This window comes from Podarcis melisellensis (assembly GCF_964234715.1).
Source record: "Podarcis melisellensis genome assembly, chromosome: 13".
In the NCBI taxonomy this organism is placed as follows: domain Eukaryota; kingdom Metazoa; phylum Chordata; class Lepidosauria; order Squamata; family Lacertidae; genus Podarcis; species Podarcis melisellensis.
This window is the reverse complement of record NC_138545.1, coordinates 43,137,413-43,158,540: the sequence shown is the minus strand read 5'-3', so window position 1 is coordinate 43,158,540 and position 21,128 is coordinate 43,137,413. Positions and strand designations below refer to the sequence as shown.

The 21,128-nt window shown below is 44.7% G+C and overlaps 1 protein-coding gene across 1 annotated transcript; it reads right to left on the bottom strand.

Annotated features, from left to right (window-relative positions):
• Positions 1 to 8,044: 8,044 nt before the first annotated feature.
• On the bottom strand, positions 8,045 to 13,344 carry LOC309354352 (growth-regulated alpha protein-like). Its single transcript, XM_081884524.1, has 4 exons — positions 13,215 to 13,344; positions 10,721 to 10,847; positions 10,527 to 10,611; positions 8,045 to 9,121 (listed from the first exon to the last, which is right to left on the bottom strand). Exons 1-4 carry the CDS (start codon positions 13,294 to 13,296, stop codon positions 9,116 to 9,118), a joined length of 300 nt encoding a protein of 99 aa, XP_081740650.1. The 5' UTR covers positions 13,297 to 13,344; the 3' UTR covers positions 8,045 to 9,115.
• Between the last annotated feature and the right edge of the window lie 7,784 nt (positions 13,345 to 21,128).

Below are 21,128 nucleotides of genomic sequence, written 5' to 3'. Positions count from 1 at the left end.
GTACCTCCGTCTTCCAATACAGTGGTACCTCAGGTTAAGAACTTAATTCATTCCGGAGGTCCGTTCTTAACCTGAAACTGTTCTTAACCTGAAGCACCACTTTAGCTAATGGGGCCTCCTGGTGCCGCTGCGCCACCGCTGCACGATCTCTGTTCTCATCCTGAAGCAAAGTTCTTAACCTGAAGCACTATTTCTGGGTTAGCAGAGTCTGTAACCTGAAGCGTATGTAACCTGAAGCGTCTGTAACCCGAGCTACCACTGTATTCAGCTTCACTGGATGCCCCGTGAATGAAAATCTGTATTTTCCAAGTGTCTACAACCCCAAAGGCAGCCCTTGCACACAAGATGGTGGAGTCTGCAGACTTGGGGGAACCCTACGTGCAGATGTCCAATAAATATTTTGGGAGCATGGGAGAGGGTAAGGAGACCTCAAAAGCAATCCACTGAGCATTCTGCGTGTTCAGTTGCCATGGAATTGTAGCTGACCTTTATTTTGTGCAGGGCACAAAACAAGGCTGGAGGGGGGTTGGACTGCAATATCCTGGAAGGGGTTGTGGCTGGCTGGAAGACTCCACGTTGCAACATTTTTGTTGCAGGCCCCACTTGAAATACGAATTCTTCTTGTTTATAGTGATGTCAAAAATGGCCAGGATCTATGCAGCACTTAGAAACAGCACAGGCCATGTCTGGGTTTAACATCTAAGACCAAAAGGAGGCTCAGGGGGTTGGTAGGCAGACAGGAGAATCCATCAGAGAAGGCCTGGTTTAGTCATAAGAGATGGACCCTTTGCCGACAGCTTTCCGTTGTGACTCAGAATCTTAGGCTGCCTACACCACTTGATGCTGGTGCCTGAAGCCAAGCACGCATGACATTGGACACGATCCATAGGCACCCTGTGGCTTCTTGAGAAATACCCCCGCTCAGTTAGCTTCCCTGTGGACCAGCTTCCACTGGATTTGAAAATGGATGAGGTGCCTACTGTCAGGGGAGCAGGTTCATCAACAGGTCAGAAGGGAGACTTGAAGTAGAGTCAGCTGTTTTATTTAGGAAATTAGTATACAGTACAACAGAGATCGCTTGGGCACAGCTGCCTCTGTGAAGATGTTGCCAAGTCTGGTTTTTGAAATCTCCTCTTCCTTCTACCCATCTTCTTCTGGAGATCTTCCAAGCAGACACAAACTCTGGCGGGGAAGAAGAAGAAGAGGAAGAAGAGTTTGGATTTGATATCCCGCTTTATCACTACCCGAAGGAGTCTCAAAGCGGCTGACATTCTCCTTTCCCTTCCTCCCCCACAACGAACACTCTGTGAGGCGAGTGAGGCTGAGAGACTTCAGAGAAGTGTGACTGGCCCAAGGTCACCCAGCAGCTGCATGTGGAGGAGCGGGGAAGCGAACCCGGTTCACCAGATTACGAAACTACTGCTCTTAACCACTACACCACACTGGCTCTGGAGAGGGGGACATCCCACCCCCCTTGGGCTTTCCTAGCTTTCCGCTCAACTACGTGTAAAGTTCTGCATGACCTTGGAGTCAAAGTGGGAGGGGAGCTCAATGCAGAGGGACCGACCTGCTGCTGGGAAGCTGTTGCTAATGCCTAGCTGTCTTCTCCTTCAGATCCTGAGCCCATAGTGTGTCCCTCTGCATCCAGCCCTGTCCTTGGAGGGCTCCCTGCCTCTGGTTCTTCTTGTTCTTCCACCTCCCAGCTTCCTCCCTTCTCTGATCTGTCTTCTGTGTCCCACCACCACTCCTCTAGCTCTAAGCCTTCTTCTTCTGTGGCTTCCCTAGGGGGTTCCTCAGCTTGAGCCTCCCACTGCTCTTCGCCATCCAGCCAGTCCCTGAGACCAACTTTTCGGACAGCCATCGTGTTTGCACTGATGAAAGCTTCAGGGAATTCGAGTTCCAAGCTGGGAAACAGATCAGGTAACGGCCATCGGTTGAAGACATTCCTGCCCCTCTCCAGTCTGTACAGCAAGATAAGAATGAGACTTGATATGCAGTTGGTGGTGGTGTGAGAGAACAACCGCACTGCATTTCTGGCCATTAATCTGTATATAGCCTCAGTTTTGAATTATGGTGCTGGAGGAGACTCTTGAGAGTCCCATGGACTGCAAGAAGATCAAACCTATCCATTCTGAAGGAAATCAGCCCTGAGTGCTCACTGGAAGGAGATCCTGAAGCTGAGGCTCCAGTATTTTGGCCACCTCATGAGAAGAGAAGACTCCCTGGAAAAGACCCTGGTGTTGGGAAAGATGGAGGGCACAAGGAGAAGGGGACGACAGAGGACGAGATGGTTGGACAGTGTTCTCGAAGCTACCAGCATGAGTTTGACCAGACTGCGGGAGGCAGTGGAGGACAGGGGTGCCTGGCGTGCTCTGGTCCATGGGGTCATGAAGAGTCGGACATGGCTAAACAACAAAAGCCTTGGTTGTCCCTGACCCTGGAGGAACAGGGACAGTGCTGCAGAAGGAGGAGATTGGGGTCTGAGGCCACGACAACAACCCTGTTTAGTCTGAATTGGCTTCAGTTGCTACAATTCTTGAGGGTCAGTGTGAGAAGCTTACACAAACCCTGCCGCAGATAGTTCCAGAAGGACCTCTGTGACCTTCAAGAAGACTGGAAATGGAGATGAGGGCTTATACAATAATTCAAGGTGTTTATTTAATTTATTAGCAGGCTTTTCAAATGATGGTTTTGGATTGTTTGCTGCAGTCCCCGGCTAATTAGCACTTATTTGTCTTGCTTCAGACACAGGCGTTTCCTCAGTGCACTCAACCGCTGAATAAATTTGCTGAAATCCAAATGATCCAGCCTAGGCAGAATGGCGAAACCTGGGATCTAAGACACAGGTATTTGTAATTTTTAAGAAGCTTCAGAAATCTCCCCCCATAATTCCCTCTCGGTCCTCGTTTTTTTAAACAGGGCAAATACTAACTTCAGAAAGGCTGATTGTGATGGGTAATTCCTTTGTCCGTCAGCCGCCAAACTGCCACAATAAAAAGCTTCTCAGCAAGGTAACTTGTGGGGAAGGAGTGGGCTTCCAGACTGCGGAAGAGCCATAGCTCCATGATAAAGCATTTGCCTTGCATGCAGAAAAGCCTCTCCTCCTCCAAGAGGGGAGGTATTGTGGGCGGGACGCGATTACTGCGTCACGCAGGGGGCGTTATGCCCCCTGCCCCACTCACCTGGCTGGCACACCACGCCCACAGGTAAGCGCCCAACTGGGCAGCTTGGAGGGGGCGTGGTTTGCAGTTTAAGATACTGCTGTGCCAGCCATTCTGCCTCATTTTCTGCCTTCTCATCGCGATGCCTGTGTGGCGGGGGGCCATGGCACGACCCTCGGTGACATCAGGGGGAGAACTTATAGTTGTATTAGCATCAACAGGCTCCACCTTCTGGTGAATAAACCCCCTTTGGGCTCACCCCTCTCCGAGTGGGTGGAGTCAATCTGTTATGTTCCATTGCCTAAGCCAATACCTTCTCACTTGCTGTAATCAATAAAGTTGTGGCCTTTTCTTGCCCATTAACCTTATATTCTGTGTCTGTGTGTCTTCATTCCACAAAGCGGGGATTGGGTCCTTGAGCCACAAGTGCCACTTTCAATCTCCAGATAGGGATGGGAAGGTCCCCTGCCTGGAGAGCTGCTGTCGGACAGTAGACTGTGCAAGATGGACCAAGGGGCTGGCTAGATACAGCACCTCCCTTTGCTGGTGGACTCTAGTTCCCATCAACCTCAGGTAGCACAGGCCAGGGGCAGGCTTTCTCCTTGCATCGTGATGATCTGGTCTGCCCAAGCAGTTTGGGATAGGCTATAGCAGGGGTCAGGGGCGCGGGTGGTGCTGTGGTCTAAACCACAGAGCCTAGGGCTTGCTGATCAGAAGGTTGGCGGTTCGAATCCCCGTGACGGGGTGAGCTCCTGTTGTTCGGTCCCAGCTCCTGCCAACCTAGCAGTTCGAAAGCACATCAAGTGCAAGTAGATAAATAGGTATCGCTCTGGCAGGAAGGTAAACAGCGTTTCTGTGCGCTGCTCTGGTTCGCCAGAAGCGGCTTAGTCATGCTGGCCACATGACCCGGAAGCTATACGCCGGCTCCCTCAGCCAATCAAGTGAGATGAGCGCCGCAACCCCAGAGTCGTCCGCGACTGGACCTAACGGTCAGGGGTCCCTTTAACCTTTACCCATAGCAGGGGTAGGCAACCTAAGGCCCGAAGGCCGACTGCAGCCCAATCACCTTCGGTCCAACACGCTGATTCCTGGCCCACGGACGGTCCGGGAATCAGCGTGTTTTTACATGAGAATGTGTCCTTTTATTTAAAATGCATCTCTGGGTTATTTGTGGGGCCTGCCTGGTGTTTTTACATGAGTAGAATGTGTGCTTTTATTTAAAATGCATCTCTGGGTTATTTGTGGGCCATAGGAATTCGTTCATAATTTCCCCCCCTCCCCCAAAAATAGTCTGGCCCACCACATGGTCTGAGTGACGGTGGAATGGCCCACGGTTGAAAAAGGTTGCTGACCCCTGGGCTATAGCTTACCCCTCAACCATCCCTGTCAGTGACACAGCGTGGGTTGCCAGTGTCCGGGGCCGTGCGAAGGGGGTGGGTGGGTAACGGACGGAGTAAGAATGCACATTCAACTGCCTAAGGGCATCTCCATCACCCAGGAGATCACAGCCTCAGAGATAAGAAAATAAGAGTCGTTCCGTTATCTGGAGAAGTCACTTCCTGGTTTGCATGGAGAAGTCATTTTCAACAGAGCCCACAGAGATGTATTGAGGCAGCACCAGGTGTTGAAATTTTACGCCCCTAACAATTTTGTACCTGGGGCAACCCCCTCCCCCACACACAACGTTACTGGTCCCAATTTGAGTGGGACATACCAGAATACTGGACATACCAGTATAAAGCAGCTCCCAATGTTCCTTACTGTGATTCTGATGTTAAGCTATAAAAGTTGATGGAGTTCAACATTTAATGTTAAGCTCTGCCTCATCCAGAATGTGGTGCTAATTAGTCCAACAGTGTTGGACTAATGGCAGGAGGGAGGGCCAAAAATTCAAACCTGCACTTGGCTATGGCTCTCACAGGGCTATGAAGCTCACCATCTCTCACCCAAACGCACCTTGCAGGTAACTTTACCTTTACAGATTGTTGGGAGGACAAAAATGGCGGTGGGGAAGAGAATCGTGTACGGCACCTTGAACCCTTTTGAGAAAATGAAGGATTGAAAAGTCATTAACGCAATAAAAACGATTCATCTTATCTCATTGCGTGCCTCATTTTTGGCAAAATAAGTTTAAAAGGATGAATTAAAAGAAATAGAACAAATCATGACACATGCCAAATCCATTTATTTGCTCAATGTTCAAAAATTCAGGAAATGGAATGTGACTATTTTAGAAGTCTGTGTCATTGCTATGCCTCCCCCACCCCCGTTTTTTAAAAGCGTGGTTGAGCTACTGATATCCTGGGCTTTTGTTTTGAGCGTGTTAATTCCCAGTATTGCAAAAGAGTTGTGGCTTGATCAAACAGCGGTGATTCAGTCCATGAGTGCTCTGTTTTCAATCTCTCAGAGCCCACAATGACTTACTGATCAGAGATGTCCTACTGTGAATTAGAATTGTTTGTTTCAAAAAGAGCCCCTGAACATCTTGCATGCACAGATCTCATAATGACGATAAAGAGCTTCTTCGTTGTAGGAGTAAAACCTGTATAACAGTCCCTAAGGAGAATTAAAATTCAGTGGCCATAAAATGCTAACCAGGGTGTGTGTGTGTCAGAGAATGGAAAACCAGGTATTGTGGTGGGCATGACTGATTGGCTGGTATCCTGAACGGAAGCAACCCACACTGCAACACTTTGATGCAGGTCCCGTTTTTAAATTATGCAATTCCTAACCACAACCTGGATGTGGATTTAGTCAGCTGACTCAGATGTATCCTGACAGTGAGAATTACTCCAGTTCTCACCCCATTATATGGGCGTGATCCCCATTGAATTTGATAGAACTTCCTTCTGAGTAGACATGGTTGGCCTTGCAGCCTTGCTTTGTTACTCTGGAGACTTTTGACAAATCATTATCAACACCTGTAGAGGAAATCTGGTAAGAGCTGTCGAGGAAATCTTCCCCTTCTATCATAGCTGAAACTAGAGGGAATGCTTCAGAAAGTACAGAAAAGGAGTGCAAAATTCATCACTCTTAACAGCCACATTTATATTTTCGCTAATCTAAGGCTGCAATCCTATACACGTATACCTAGAAGAAAGTCCCATTGGACTGAATCAGATTTACTTCTGATTAGTGAGTAGACATGCAGAAGATTGTTGTCTTTATTTTTAAACACATTTTCCATCAAAAATGCCCTGCTTTTCCCCACTGCATTCTACATGCTTTCATCCCTTTAGATCATCTGTGGTCTCTGTCTGTATCTCACTTCTCGTTTAATAAATCATGCCTTAGCATTATGTAAGTCAAAAATGACTTAACCATGGTTTGTTTACTGCCAAGAAACCATGACCTGAAGCCATGTTTTGTTGCTTCTTACAAACCTTGGTTTGGCTCAACTATGGATTGGAGTTACCACAGTTTGTTCAGCCATGCTGTACCCGAAACTCTCCAAGCCACAAAGGCACGAGACAGAAACAGTAAGAAAACAAAAACTTTGGAGAAAAACCATGCAGTGTTTGATTATCAGCGAGACAGCTTATTGTTAGCTCATAGTTTGTTAAACAAACTATGGCTTCGCTTGGTGTGCAAACCAGGCCAATAGGACCTCAATAAACACGCAAAGGGATCAGGATCTTTGTGAATCTTCCTCAAATTTCTCTCCACATAACTATAGCAGCACTGTACAATATTGTGTAGATGTGACTGAGGAGGAACAAACAGATAATTTGTTTCCCAAGGCAAATGACAAAATGGCACTTTGTACCCATTCTCATTAGTGATGTATGGAAGTGAGACCTGGACCATAAAGAAGGCTGATTGTCGAAGAATTGGTGCTTTTAAATTATGGGGCTGGAGGAGACTCTTGAGAGTCCCAAGGACTGCAAGAAAATCAAACCTATCCATTCTGAAGGAAATCAGCCCTGAGTCCTCACTGGAAGGACAGATCCTGAAGCTGAGGCTCCAATACTTTGGCCACCTCATGAGAAGAGAAGACTCCCTGGAAAAGACCCTGATGTTGGGAAAGATGGATGGCACAAGGAGAAGGGGACGACAGAGGACGAGATGGTTGGATAGTGTTCTCGAAGCTACCAGTATGAGTTTGACCAAATTGCAGGAGGCAGTGGAAGACAGGAATGCCTGGCGTACTTTGGTCCATGGGGTCATGAAGAGTCAGACATGACTAAACGACTAAACAACAACAACCCATTCCCATATACATAAACAGCAAGGTTACAAATTGCAGCCCTACCAAGGCAAAATGCTACCAACCGCGACAGGATGAAGCAGTTATAGTGTTATAAACTTGATGACTGTGCTGCATGAAGTAGTCTAGGCCAGAGCTTTTGGCCTTTTTTAACGGGAGGGTACTTTTGCTGTACTGTAACATTTTTATCTGCTTATTTTATATTGGCTACTGCTTCCGTGTAAAATTTTAATTTCCATTATATATAAACAGGCCATAGGGCAGAACAGAATAAAAATAAATGTGTATTTGGTCTGAGCATTGAGCTCAGCTCTGAAGGTTTTCTTGGTTTTGATGCCGATTCAATTAGCAGAAACTAGGGAGAGGCTTTTCTGTGGTGGCCCCTTGTTTAATGGAATAGCTTCTTCTCGGAACTCTAATAAGCTCCAACTTTGGTTCTGTTTTTGTGTTTGTTAAAAACATGTGTGTTCTCAATCTTTTCTGTGTTTCCTTAAGGAATTAATAGTGCCCTTAGGGTTATCAACTGCATTTTTAAAAAATGTACTTTCCCTGTTTATTTGTTTTAACTTTTGAGTTAATTGGTAGTGTATAAATAAAAATTCAACAACAGACTCTGAAAGAAAAATGTAGTTCAATGCACTATAATTAGAAAAAAACCCATTTATTTTTATTTTTATACAGAATGCGTGGCATTCCACAGTTAAACAGATAAGAAAAGGAATTTATGATCCAGAGACACAATGATAAAATGCTCATTCCCTAAAAAAAACATGGCAGTATGCCATACATTGAAGACATGAAATATCCAAGTGTATATAGAACATCACTGTTCTTTACAAGGGTTTTTTAAATTAAAAAATCCTTATTTAAATATACTCATTAAGCAAAGTACATTAAGCAAAATTCATTCCATAGGTTCATAGCCAGGTTTTCAGCAATAATATCAGTGAGTTGTACCTTCACAGCAATGGGCCAGTGTGTCTGGCTATAAACCAGAAGGTTAGTGGTTCAAGCCCACCCAGGGACAGCTGTGGGCCAGATTCCTAAATTCCAGCGGGTTGGACTAAATGACCCATGGGGTCCCTTCCAACTCCACAATTCTTTGAATATATGTGTAATAAAAAATGTGCCAGGGCTCTTGTGCCGCTCCCATTCATTTCAGTGGGGACTGCCCAGAAGACTATTAGCTGAATGGCACTCTTTGGCATTTTATCGATATACAGTGGTACCTCGGGTTAAGAACTTAATTCGTTCTGGAGGCCCGTTCTTAACCTGAAACTGTTCTTAACCTGAGGTACCATTTTAGCTAATGGGGCCTCCCACTGTCACAGCACGATTTATGTTCTCATCCTGAAGCAAAGTTCTTAACCCGAGGTACTATTTCTGGGTTAGCGGAGTCCGTAACCTGAAGTGTCTGTAACCTGAAGCGTATGTAACCCGAGGTACCACTGTACTTAATAGAGAATATTTCTACCCCCCCTCCCGTTGCAGAAACAGTGCTCAGTGTACATTCAGTTGGCTTCGCAGAATACATAACAGTGGCATCTAGTGTGCTGAATCCATCAGGCGGCCGGTTATAGCTACAGGTAGCAATAAATACATTCCGATCAGGTTCGATAATAAATACGAGTGGATAGTTGTAAAGTGGTTCAGTTCTTAAGGTGCTCAACATCCAGCTTCTCTAACCAGAGGCTTTCCACAACCGCTCTGTACAACATGCCCGGAGCATTTTTCGCAGCTTGTCGTGTTAGGGCTGAAACCAGAAAAAGGAAGAGATATATTTATGCAAATGAGAAGGTGAGAAACTGCAAAGCTTGTTGCCTCACCTGACCTTCTGAAAGCACTTCAAGCTGAAACCCAGTAGGTACATGTCATCATGAGCTACATATTGCCTGAATGATTTAATTTAATTTCTTATTTATTTCATTTATTTAATTTAAACTTATTTAATTTCAAATGAGGCTGTATACCACCCTGATACCTTTTATAATACGGCAGTACAGAAATCCATTTTATAAATAAAATGGACTGGTGCCATTAATTTGGGTTTCCTACAATTGTTTTCAGCAATAAAAAGCGGGGGGGGGGGGGGGCTCTCAGACACAGAGCTTAATAATAATATTTTTTTAAAAAAAATTTGTATCCCGCCCTCCCCAACTGAAGCGGGCTCCAAAGGCCTGGGGGAACAGCTCTGTCTTGCAGGCCCTGCAGAAAGATGTCAAATCCCGCAGGGCCCTAGTCTCTTGTGACAGAGCGTTCCACCAGATCGGGGCCACGGCCGAAAAAGCCCTGGCTCTGGTTGAGGCCAGCCTAACCTCCCTATAGCCCGGGACCTCCAAGATGTTTTTATTTGAAGACTGTAAGGTCCTCCGTAGGGACGCGGGTGGCGCTGTGGGTTAAACCACAGAGCCCAGGAGTTGCCGATCAGAAGGTCGGCGGTTTGAATCCCACGACGGGGTGAGCTCCCGGTGCTCGGACCCTGCTCCTGCCAACCTGGCAGTTCAAAAGCATGTCAAAGTGCAAGTAGATAAATAGGTACCGCTCCGGCAGGAAGGTAAATGGCGTTTCCATGCGCTGCTCTGGTTCACCAGAAGTGGCTTAGTCATGCTGGCCACATGACCCAGAAGCTGTACGCCGGCTCCCTCGGCCAATAAAGTGGGATGAGCGCCGCATCCCCAGAGTCAGTCACAACTGGACCTAATGGTCAGGGGACCCCTTTACCTTTAAGGTCCTCCGTGGGACATACCAGGAGAGGCGGTCCTGTAGGTACGGGAAAGCACTGACCTGCACCCACAAATGCAGCCCAAAAAGTAAACCCTGAGACGAGCCCTGAGATTTCCACTATGGATCCCAAATGATACGGTGGTACCTCAGGTTAAGTACTTAATTCATTCTGGAGGTCCGTTCTTAACCTGAAACTGTTCTTAACCTGTAGCACCACTTTAGCTAATGGGGCCTCCCGCTGCCGCCGCGCCGCAAGAGCACGATTTCTGTTCTTATCCTGAAGCAAAGTTCTTAACCTGAAGCACTATTTTTGGGTTAGCGGAGTGTGTAACCTAAAGTGTATGTAACCTGAAGCGTATGTAACCCGAGGTACCACTGTATTGCAAAGGCCACGTCCTGCGTGCGGCTCCTTCCCAGCACTTTTCTGTAGTTACCTTTGCCATAATCTTGTTGACAATTAGCTTGACCCACGGTGCTTGGGGGTCCAGGCAGACTTTCCTCCCATTGTTCAGGGTGGCTCTGTTCAAAGGAGGGGAGAGAAGGCAGAGAATTGAGCTGGTGAGCGAAGGGGCTTTTTGCACAGCAGACAGTCACAAAGGAGGTCATGGGCCCAGGCCAGGACACTTACATGACTTCAGGAACGACGCAGTGAGGTCCCTCGGGGAGGAGAATGACGGAAGCAATTTGCTTGCGTGGAATCGCACGGGAGACCGTTTGAATGCATTGGCACCGTAGCTCCCCGGTCATAGGAGCAGCTGCGGAAGGAGAGCGCAGAAACTTAACAATGAAACCCTAGGCCTATTTACTGAGAAGCAAATGACAAAAGGTATCTTTTCCCGGCTTCCGCCCAGGAAAAGATACCTAGCGCAACCACACCGAACGCTTAACTCAACCTCCCTCTAACACAGGGGTCAGCAAACTTTTTCAGCAGGGGGCCGGTCCACTGTCCCTCAGACCTTGTGGGGGGCTGGGCTATATATTTTTTTTGGGGGGGGGGAATGAACGAATTCCTATGCCCCACAAATAACTCAGAGACGCATTTTAAATAAAAGCACACATTCTACTCATGTAAAAACACCAGGCAGGCCCCACAAATAACCCAGAGATGCATTTTAAATAAAAGGGCACATTCTACTCATTTAAAAACACGTTGATTCCTGGGCCGGATTTAGAAGGCGATTGGGCCGGATCTGGCCCCCAGGCCTTAGTTTGCTTAGTAAAGGTAAAGGGACCCCTTTACCTTAGTAAAAGTAAAGGGAGCCGGCGTACAGCTTCCGGGTCATGTGGCAAGCATGACTAAGCCGCTTCTGGCGAACCAGAGCAGCGCATGGAAACGCCGTTTCCCTTCCCGCCGGAGCGGTACCTATTTATCTACTTGCACTTTGATGTGCTTTTGAACTGCTAGGTTGGCAGGAGCTGGGACTGAGCAACGGGAGCTCACCCCGTCACAGGGATTCAAACCACCGACCTTCTGATCGGCAAGTCCTAGGCCCTGTGGTTTAACCCACAGCGCCACCCGCATCTCCTTCAACAGTATAGGCACCATCCAATCACAGACGCTTTTAAAATTCCACCGCTGTTGGACTTGAGATGCCCAGCTCTGGCTAGATCATGTATTAGGATTTCAGATGCCTAGTCTTAGAGCAAGGGTAGGCAACCTAAGGCCCAGGGGCCGGATGCGGCCCAATCGCCTTCTCAATCCGGCCCGCGGACGGTCCGGGAATCAGCGTGTTTTTACATGAGTAGAATGTGTCCTTTTATTTAAAATGCATCTCTGGGTTATTTCTCTGGTGTTTTTACATGAGTAGAATGTGTGTTTTTATTTGAAATGCATCTCTGGGTTATTTGTGGACCGGCCCACGGCTGAAAAAGGTTGCTGACCCCTGTCTTAGAGCTTTTATGGTTATTTTCAACAAATGAAGACCGAAGGTCTCTGGAACCTGATCATTACATAATCAGCCTTGGAACAGAAGTGTAGCAAAGCCCTCTGCAAACATTTGCTGGGGGTGGGTGGTGGGTTGGGGTGGGAGGCTTCTGCTCCCAACCTCAACGTGTTCATAACAGTGTGAAAATAGCCTATATCTGAGGTTTCATGCCTGTCCAATCAACTTGCCTTAACTAACTACTAAATATGCAGAAGTCAGGAGCAGAGACAGTTCCTGTCAAATTTTTCAACTTCTCCAAATTAAAAAACCACACGAGGGTTCCTAAAAGCTGTAGCATGACTTGGGAATGCAAATGGTATTTGGGTGAAATCTATATAATTTAGTTTTGCTTGTCAAGTAAAAAAGCATGTAAAATTGCATAGGAATAATAAAAAAATGATAGCCAATTATTTGCAGCGATGGTGCTGATGACCTGACATTTTCTGAAGGTAAAATAACAAATTCTTTGGGTTTCTGAAAGCAGTTCATCATCAAACAGAGTCCTATGAAGCTAAATATTATCCAATCACAAAAAAGCAGATTTGAATCCCTCACATCTGAAAGCGTATTTTTAATAACCCTCCCCCCCAATAAATCTGCAAAAGTTAAGTTTCACCCCCTAAAACGACACACCTTAGTGGTACAACTGCACCTCTCTGCCCTCCATTTATCCAGCAAAAAAGCAACTTTACTGTGAACAGCCCAGAGGTGAAGAGCTCCTCTGAGCATGAGCAGAGTTCATCTGCCTCACAAAACACAGCAAATCTACAGACAGCGGGGACGGGGGACTGGGAGCTGGGTTTACAAAATTTCCAAGTCGGAAAGCAGGGCCTCTGCTATCTCCCATCACCTCGGTTTCAGAAGCTGCTTCCCACCCGTCGCAGATCTTAAAGTCATCTTTAGGACCTTTCAGCGAAGTCTGCCTCTCTACCAACCATCCAGCCGGCTTTTTTGGTTTCCTTTCCTGAACGCGGCTTTAAATTTGCAACGGAGGCTCCGACGGTGCCTCCGGGAGCTTGCGGAGTTTCCTCGCCCCCGACGGCTGCCCAAAAGGATGGATTTTGGAGCCTAGCAGAGCTTCCAGGAAACCCCGGTACCTGCCCCGCTGCATGCAATCGCCCACCACCCCTGAAATGAAAATCGGCGCAGAAAGGATGCTAATGGACCGCCCCGTCGATGCACCTGAGGTTAACATACCCTGGCTGTGCGAAGCGCTCCCGGCTAGCAGCAGGAAGACCAGCAGGGCGGCCACGCAGGGGACTGGACGGCACGGATTCATTGTTGCGGATGCGGAGGCGCTCAGATCCCCGACGTGATGCTGCAGCGGCCGCCGAGACGCTCTGAGCTGCTCTGTCGCGCCGGCCGGTCTTTTATGGTCCCTAGCTGCTGCGATCCCCGCCGCCGCCGCGGAGGGGCGCTCGAGGGACGAGTCCCGCCCCCTTCCCTGCGCACCGCCTTGGCATTGGGCGTCGGGTGAGAGATGCGACGGAGCGGTCCTTGCGAGGGGCAGTTCGCCTCGGAAGCAGCAGGTGTCGCTGTCCGCGGAACCAAATGAGAGATTGATTTTAGTTTTTATGTTTTTGAAAAGTTTTTATTATTAAAATAATTCAGCATCAATACACACGTACTGCAAATATAAAAGCATACAAATATACATTCCATACAATCCGTCATCAATGCCTGTTTTTCATTCTGGCTCCAGATTTTGCTTTATCTACCGGAATTCTGTGTGTAACTGATTTTATTTATGGCGCATTGCCTCCCTCCGATCGTGCATCGAACAAATCAAAATAAATAATAATTCATATTTTCCCCTCCAAAACCAGCAAGATCAAGTATTCCAAAAGGACTGGAGTAAATTTATAGGATATCTGAAAGATTATTGTAACCAATTAACATCACTAGCAGGGTTGTCTGGAGACTTGTAACGAGAAATTTTTCTACCTTTCTATATTTATTTAAATTTTGAGTTATTTTTTAATGAGCGTAATTAGAATTGGGAAATGTACTAAATGTAATGATACAAAGGTTAATTTTGAAAGCCATGTGGCGGGATGGAAGGAAGTCTATAGGCTCTAAAGAGCCAGGGACGTAAAGTGGATTGTAATGATGTAAACGTATATTATTAAATGGAAAATTAATAAAAATTATATACAGTGGTACCTCGGGTTAAGTACTTAATTCGTTCCAGAGGTCCGTTCTTAACCTGAAACTTTTCTTAACCTGAAGGACCACTTTAGCTAATGGGGCCTCCTGCTGCCGCCACGCCGCCAGAGCACGATTTCTGTTCTCATCTTGAAGCAAAGTTCTTAACCCGAGGTAATATTTCTGGGTTAGTGGAGTCTGTAACCTGAAGCGTATGTAACCCGAGGTACCACTATATATATATTTTTTAAAAAAAGAATAATAATTTATCAGCCTGCCTAAGCTGGGTCATTGGGCATGCACACACAAAAAGGGAAGTTACAGATAGGTAGCCGTATTGGTCTGCCATAGTCAAAACAAAAAAAAAATCCTTCCAGTAGCACCTTAAAGACCAACTAAGTTAGTTCTTGGTATGAGCTTTCGTGTGCATGCGAAAGAAGTGTGTATCTGAAGAAGTGTGCACAGAAGAAAGAACTGTGTATCTGAAGAAGTGTGCATGCACACGAAAGCTCATGCCAAGAACTAACTTAGTTGGTCTTTAAAGTGCTACTGGAAGGAATTTTTTTTTGTTTTGACAAAAAGGGAAATTGAAGAAGAGGAAATTATGGCTGCAGTGAAGAACAAGCTGTCTTGATCCTGTCTTGGGCAGTTTGTTTGAAGTATGAAAACTGAGCTTGCTTTATCCCTTATATGATTTTGTGTTACATACTGAGTTGGGTATGTTTAACCTGGGAAAGAGGATGAGGAGACTGACTATGTTAGCCATATTCAGACATTTGAAAACATACAAGATGGAGCAAGCTTGTTTTTCTCCTGCTCCTTGTTTAGGCAGGACACAAACCGATGGGTTCAATTTGCAACGAAGGAAATTCAGACTAAACATCATGAAGAACTTTCTGTAAGAGCTGCTAGTGGAACGGACTCCGTTCCATTGTCAAACGGAAGGTTTGCAAACGGTAATAAATGTATTTGGTTGAATTACGGCGTCTTCCAAACCACCCTTCTAACCAAAGTATACAAAGTGATGCATGGGATAAATCTGATTAATCTGATTAATAATAAGAATAAGAATAATATAGAAATTTTTTTTTTACCATTATAATGGCTAATTATAAAACTGCCATGAGCATGCAACATAACAACATGACAATATTTTGCATTGTCATCAAGTAAAAAAAATATTGGGTAATAAGGAAATGCCTCTCTTTCCTGGTTTTTAAGTGACTGAACATTACTAAGTGGTATGGGAGGGTGTTGTGCAAACATTCAATTTTTCGGGAAATGGGGAAGTTGAGAAAGTAAATATCTTTTGGTGCGTAGATATAAATTTTATTATTTTAATGTATTTGTAATCTTTGTTGGAAGCCGCCCAGAGTGGCTGGGGAAACCCAGCCAGATGTGTGTGGGGGGGTTTTACAAATAATAAATTATTATTATTACCCATCATTTGCTTTCTGACTGAGGGTGTGAATGTGAATTTCCATTTCAAAAATGGCAATGGCCAACTCTGTCAACCCCTTCTTATTGAGGGTGTTCTTATCTCCTTCCTTTCCTGAATATTTTTGGAAAATTACTATCAGGAGACCATTCGCCTGGTGGAGAGGGCACGTCATGGTGAGAGGTCTAACTGGAAGTCGATCAAAGCAACGCATTAGTGTTGGGTACCAGGAGAAGCTAGTTCAGCATCATCTGAAGGACTAAAGGTTCTTCACACCTACCTTAAGTAGCCTTAAGAGCATGGGCTTTGCCTGGTTCTTTGGCCCATGCACTCCCTTCTCTTGCACATAGTGATTTTTGGGCTCCTTGTCTAGCTTCAGGCAACTAACTGTATGCCATTTCCCCTGAACCTGTGGATCAGGCCCTGCACGCCAGAACTGGAAAATTGCAGCAGATGGTGAGAGCAGTCACGAAATTAAAAGACGCCTACTTCTTGGGAGAAAAGCAATGACAAACCTAGATAGCATCTTAAAAAGCAGAGACATCACCTTGCCAACAAAAGTCCGTATAGTTAAAGCTATGGTTTTCCCAGTAGTGATGTATGGAAGTGAGAGCTGGACCATAAAGAAGGCTGATCGCCAAAGAATTGATTTGATCTTCTTGCAGTGCATGGGACTCTCAAGAGTCTCCTCCAGCACCACAATTCAAAAGCATCAATTCTTCGGCGATCCGCCTTCTTTATGATCCAGCTCTCACTTCCATACATCACATAGGGATCTAGGATTAAATATTAGCTACCAATTTATTCCCCATCATTTTAAAATTACAGACACACACAAACAAACACACAATAGATAGATGATAGATGATGATAGATATAGATAGATAGATGATAGATTAGATAGATAGATAGATAGATAGATAGAGATAGATAGATAGATAGATAGATGATAGATAGATGATAGATGATAGATAGATAGATATAGATAGATAGATAGATAGATGATAGATTAGATAGATAGATAGATAGATAGATAGATAGAGATGATAGATAGATAGATAGATAGATAGATAGATAGATAGATAGATGGATGATAGATAGATGATAGATGATAGATAGATAGATATAGATAGATAGATAAAGTAATTTGCTTTTAATGTTTTTGTTGGTGTTTCTAACGAGAAATTTAGGCTGCCTGCTGTAAGCCCCTTATAAGTCTTTTGTTCTAGTAAGTAACAATCATTTTGCTAAATAATGAAACAGCAGCAAATTCATTGGAAGTTGCAGTTGTAACACATTAATTGACTTTTCAGTTCAGTAGCCTAAATGATATATTGGGGTTGAATCTCTGGGACACCATTAATGGCTGCTAGAAGTTTATTAAAAAAGAACCCAATCACAATCTTTTCTAAGTCCTTGGTAACCAAGGAGGTAATAGCTACAAATTTACCCTAAGAATGAAGTTTTGCTTCTGCTAACTCTATAAATCCGCTCGAAGCTGCAGTGGTTAACATATTAACTGATGTTTCAGCTCAGTTGCTTCAACAAATTCATGATTAATGCTAAGAAGAATTCCTCAAATACGTATGCTTCTCACACAGTCATAAACTTCCTAAACAGATTTCTAGTTTTCCAGAAGCGTTTGGGTAATTTCCCCACAAAATTCCCAAAGTGGTGTTTTGTTAGTTTTTTTTGCAGGGCTAGGGAACTTGCATTTGTCTCAAGCTAGAGAGCAAGATTGTTAGTATCTCAGTTTCACATTCCTCGGCCAACTCTTGAGAAAACGAGTTTTGTCAGCCACATTAAATCATACCAAGAACACAAGGAAACCGCACAGCACTTAAACTTCCTTCTACACAAGCTCTGTTGAAACGACTGGCGGCTGAGTCTGAAGAGCACTAAAGGGCTCTTAACCAATCCATTTTGATGCAACTTCCGTAGGCGAACACCTTTGTAGTCTGTGCGTCCTTTTAAAAATTGGAATTGTTTCATTAGCTACGCAGCAAAGGTGGATGACACATGTTGTTTCAGGGTAGAGAGTGATTTCTTTTGTGAGGCCAATGATACTTGCACCTAATTAGATTTTTCTAAGAATTCCAGAGAGTGGGCTCATCCACACTTCTGATTATTCTGTTATTTCTAGGCACAGGTCTGAGAGGTTTTTATTTTGTCCTACCGCTTGGGAAAACCCGCAGTTTACTGCTGAATCAGAAGAACAAATGTCAATTCACAACACTCCCCAAAAGTCTACTCCTGAAGGAGCGTCTCTATCCCCATCGTTCAGCCCGGACACTGAGGTCCAGCTCCGAGGGCCTTCTGGTGGTTCCCTCATTGTAAGAAGTGAGGTTACAGGGAACCAAGTAGAGGGCCTTAGGTTAAGAACGGACCTCCGGAACAAATTAAGTTCTTAACCCAAGGTACCACTGTATCTGACTTTTAGAAAACATCTGAAGGCAGCCCTGTTTAGGGACATTTTTAATGTTTGATGTTTTATTGTGTTTTTAATCTTCTGTTGGAAGCCGCCCAGAGTGGCTGAGGAAACCCAGCCGGATGGGCAGGGTATAAATAAATTATTATTATTATTATTATTATTATTATTATTATTATTATTATTATTATTATTATTATTCCAAACTCTGGCTTTGTCTGTGGAGGGGGGCCCCCACCCACTTGCCGTCTTGCACCAAGTCCCTTAATCCCCTTTAATGGTTCAACATTCATATTGTGGTCACTAAGTCTGGGGTGGTGCTGGACAACATCTCCACTGTGATAACCATGGGGCTCTCCCAATATGTCATCTGCCCAATGCATGTGGTAGGCCACACTCTGATCTGGTCTTCTCAACAGGGCAGAAAGAGGGTGATCTCAGAGTGGGGAATTTGTAACATCAATGTCTTGTCTTGGTTGAATCCTTCTCTTTTTTGATAGATAAGAGATAGATATAGATGATAAATAGATAGATGATAGGTAGATGATAGATAGATGATAGATAGATATAGATAGATAGATAGATAGATAGATAGATGATAGATGATGATAGATAGATAGATAGATATAGATAGATGATAGATAGATAGATAGATAGATAGATAGATAGATAGATAGATGATAGATAGATATAGATGATAGATAGATAGATAGATAGATATAGATAGATGATAGATAGATACATGATAGATATAGATAGATAGATATAGATAGATGATGATAGATGATAGATGATGATAGATAGATAGATATAGATAGATGATAGATGATAGATAGATAGATAGATAGATAGATAGATAGATAGATAGATAGATAGATGATAGATGATGATAGATAGATAGATATAGACAGATAGATAGACTTATTAAAAAATATACAAAGGTTCATACCCATGGCAAGGTATCTTTACATAATACACCGAAACAAAACAGCTTCTTAATCTAAAAAGAGCAAAGGCAGAAAGAACGAATATAAAAGAGAGAGAAAGCAAAAGAAGAGAGAGAGATTAAAGAAAGATAAAATGACTTCCAATTCTCTGTCCTGTAGCTAAATATAGTATTCACTCATAAAATCCAACCATTCTATCTTCTGTAAACCAGTATTCTTTTCAATCTCCATGTCCCAACATTACAAGTTTGCTTTCTTTTTCATGCAAGAAGTCCACAAGAAGTTTCCAGTTCTGACTAAATGTCGATAATTTTGATTTTTCTCCAATTAAGCACGTTAACTTTGCCATCTTACGGGGTTTTTCCCCAGCCCTTCCTCTGTAAATGGGTAGGGCTGCTTCTTTTGTGGTTGGGTCCTCTTCTGATGAGTTTTAGATTTTCAGTGGCTTTCTGCAGAGGTGGGGGAATCTGTTAGAATGATCCACCTTAGGAGGCTGATGGATCCAACTGGTTTTCAGATGGGAAGTCCCCATCTGACATGGCAGGAACCAATGTCAAAGCCAATCTGGCATCCAGAGATCTCCACAATTAAACCCATGTTAGTAGCAAAATGCTCCTGGCTCCTGACTAATTTCTAACACTGACTGGAAGGGACCTTGAGAGTCACCTAGTCCAACCTCCTGCAATGCAGGAATCTCAGCTAAAGCATCCATGACAGATGACCATACAGACTCTGCTTAGAAGCCTCCGGTGAAGGTCCACAACCTCCCATTCCACTGTCAAGAAAGTTCTTCCTGATATTTAGCCAGAATCCGCTTTCTTGTAACTTGAATCTATCTACAGTTGGTGCAGAACTCAGTGGGCAGATTATTGACTGGGACCAGAAGGTCTGAACATATTAGGCCAATTGTGGCACAACTGCACTGGCTACCAATTTGTTTCTGGACTCAGTTCAGAGTCCTGGCTTTGACCTTTGAAGCAGGAATTTCCCCTACTCCCTCCACACCTATCCTAGAAACGAGAGTTCCGTAAAAGTCAATTCAGATCTTACAAATAGGCAGGTAATAAATATTTGCAAGTGACTCAGGATTCCGATTTCCTGTTATACGCAGCTTCCCCTCCCCCTGTCACAACGTTCACAATTCATCAGAAAACCATGACAGGTCCTTAAAAGAAAATTGTTATTTCAAAAAGCAGCTCAGGTTTCTTCTTCTCTTTGAGATGGAGGCGGAAAGAGTTCATGAAAGCCTGCAATTTATTCCATAGGAAACAGGTAAACATGCTGTTCCTGAAGATGGAGTAAAAGCTTATAAATTATCTGTTCGTGTGAAAGGTGGTCTCCTTGCCATTCCTAAGGTGAAAGCTGATTCTTTTTGTAAAGATTTTAATAGAGAGGACAATTATAGCAACCAGTGAAAACTAGAAGATGAGAAACAAAACTACAAAAGAGGCACATAGAATGAGTAGCTGCACATAAGTTAAAATAAAGGCCAAGTAATCATCTTAAAAAGCGGAGACATCACCTTGCCGACAAAGGTCCGTATAGTAAAAGCCATGGTTTTCCCCAGTAGTGATGTATGGAAGTGAGAGCTGGACCATAAAGAAGGCTGATCGCCAAAGAATGGATGCTTTTGAATTACGTTGCCGGAGGAGACTCTTGGGGACGCAGGTGGCGCTGTGGGTAAAACTTCAGTGCCTAGGGCTTGCCGATCGCATGGTCGGTGGTTTGAATCTCCGCGGCGGGGTGAGCTCCCGTTTCGGTCCCAGCTCCTGCCCACCTAGCAGTTCGAAAGCACCCCTAAGTGCAAGTAGATAAATAGGTACCGCTTTATAGCGGGAAAGTAAACGGCGTTTCCGTGTACTGCGCTGGTGCTAGCTCACCAGTGCAGCTTCATCACGCTGGCCACGTGACCCGGAAGTGTCTCCAGACAGCGCTGGCCCCTGGCCTTTTAAGTGAGATGGGCGCACCAACGTACAGCACAAGGCCTTTTTTGGCGGTCCTCAGGAACATTTGATGGCCTGCCCCCATCCCTCACACCTTCTTCCCAAAGCCTAGTTAGGACATTCCCAGTTTTGGGAAGGTAGCAGGAGGCCAGGGGTGTGCGTGTCAAATTTTGGCCTCGCTCTCTCCCAGCATGCGACAAGGCAATGTGC

Excerpts from the sequence above, each read along its gene's own strand:
- LOC309354352 (XM_081884524.1), bottom strand. The coding sequence starts at position 13,296 with ATGAATCCGTGCCGTCCAGTCCCCTGCGTGGCCGCCCTGCTGGTCTTC. Across the intron at positions 10,848-13,214 it reads GAGCGCTTCGCACAGCCAGG|CTGCTCCTATGACCGGGGAG; the intron begins GTATGTTAACCT and ends CTCCTTCCGCAG. Across the intron at positions 10,612-10,720 it reads TGCGTCGTTCCTGAAGTCAT|AGCCACCCTGAACAATGGGA; the intron begins GTAAGTGTCCTG and ends TCCTTTGAACAG.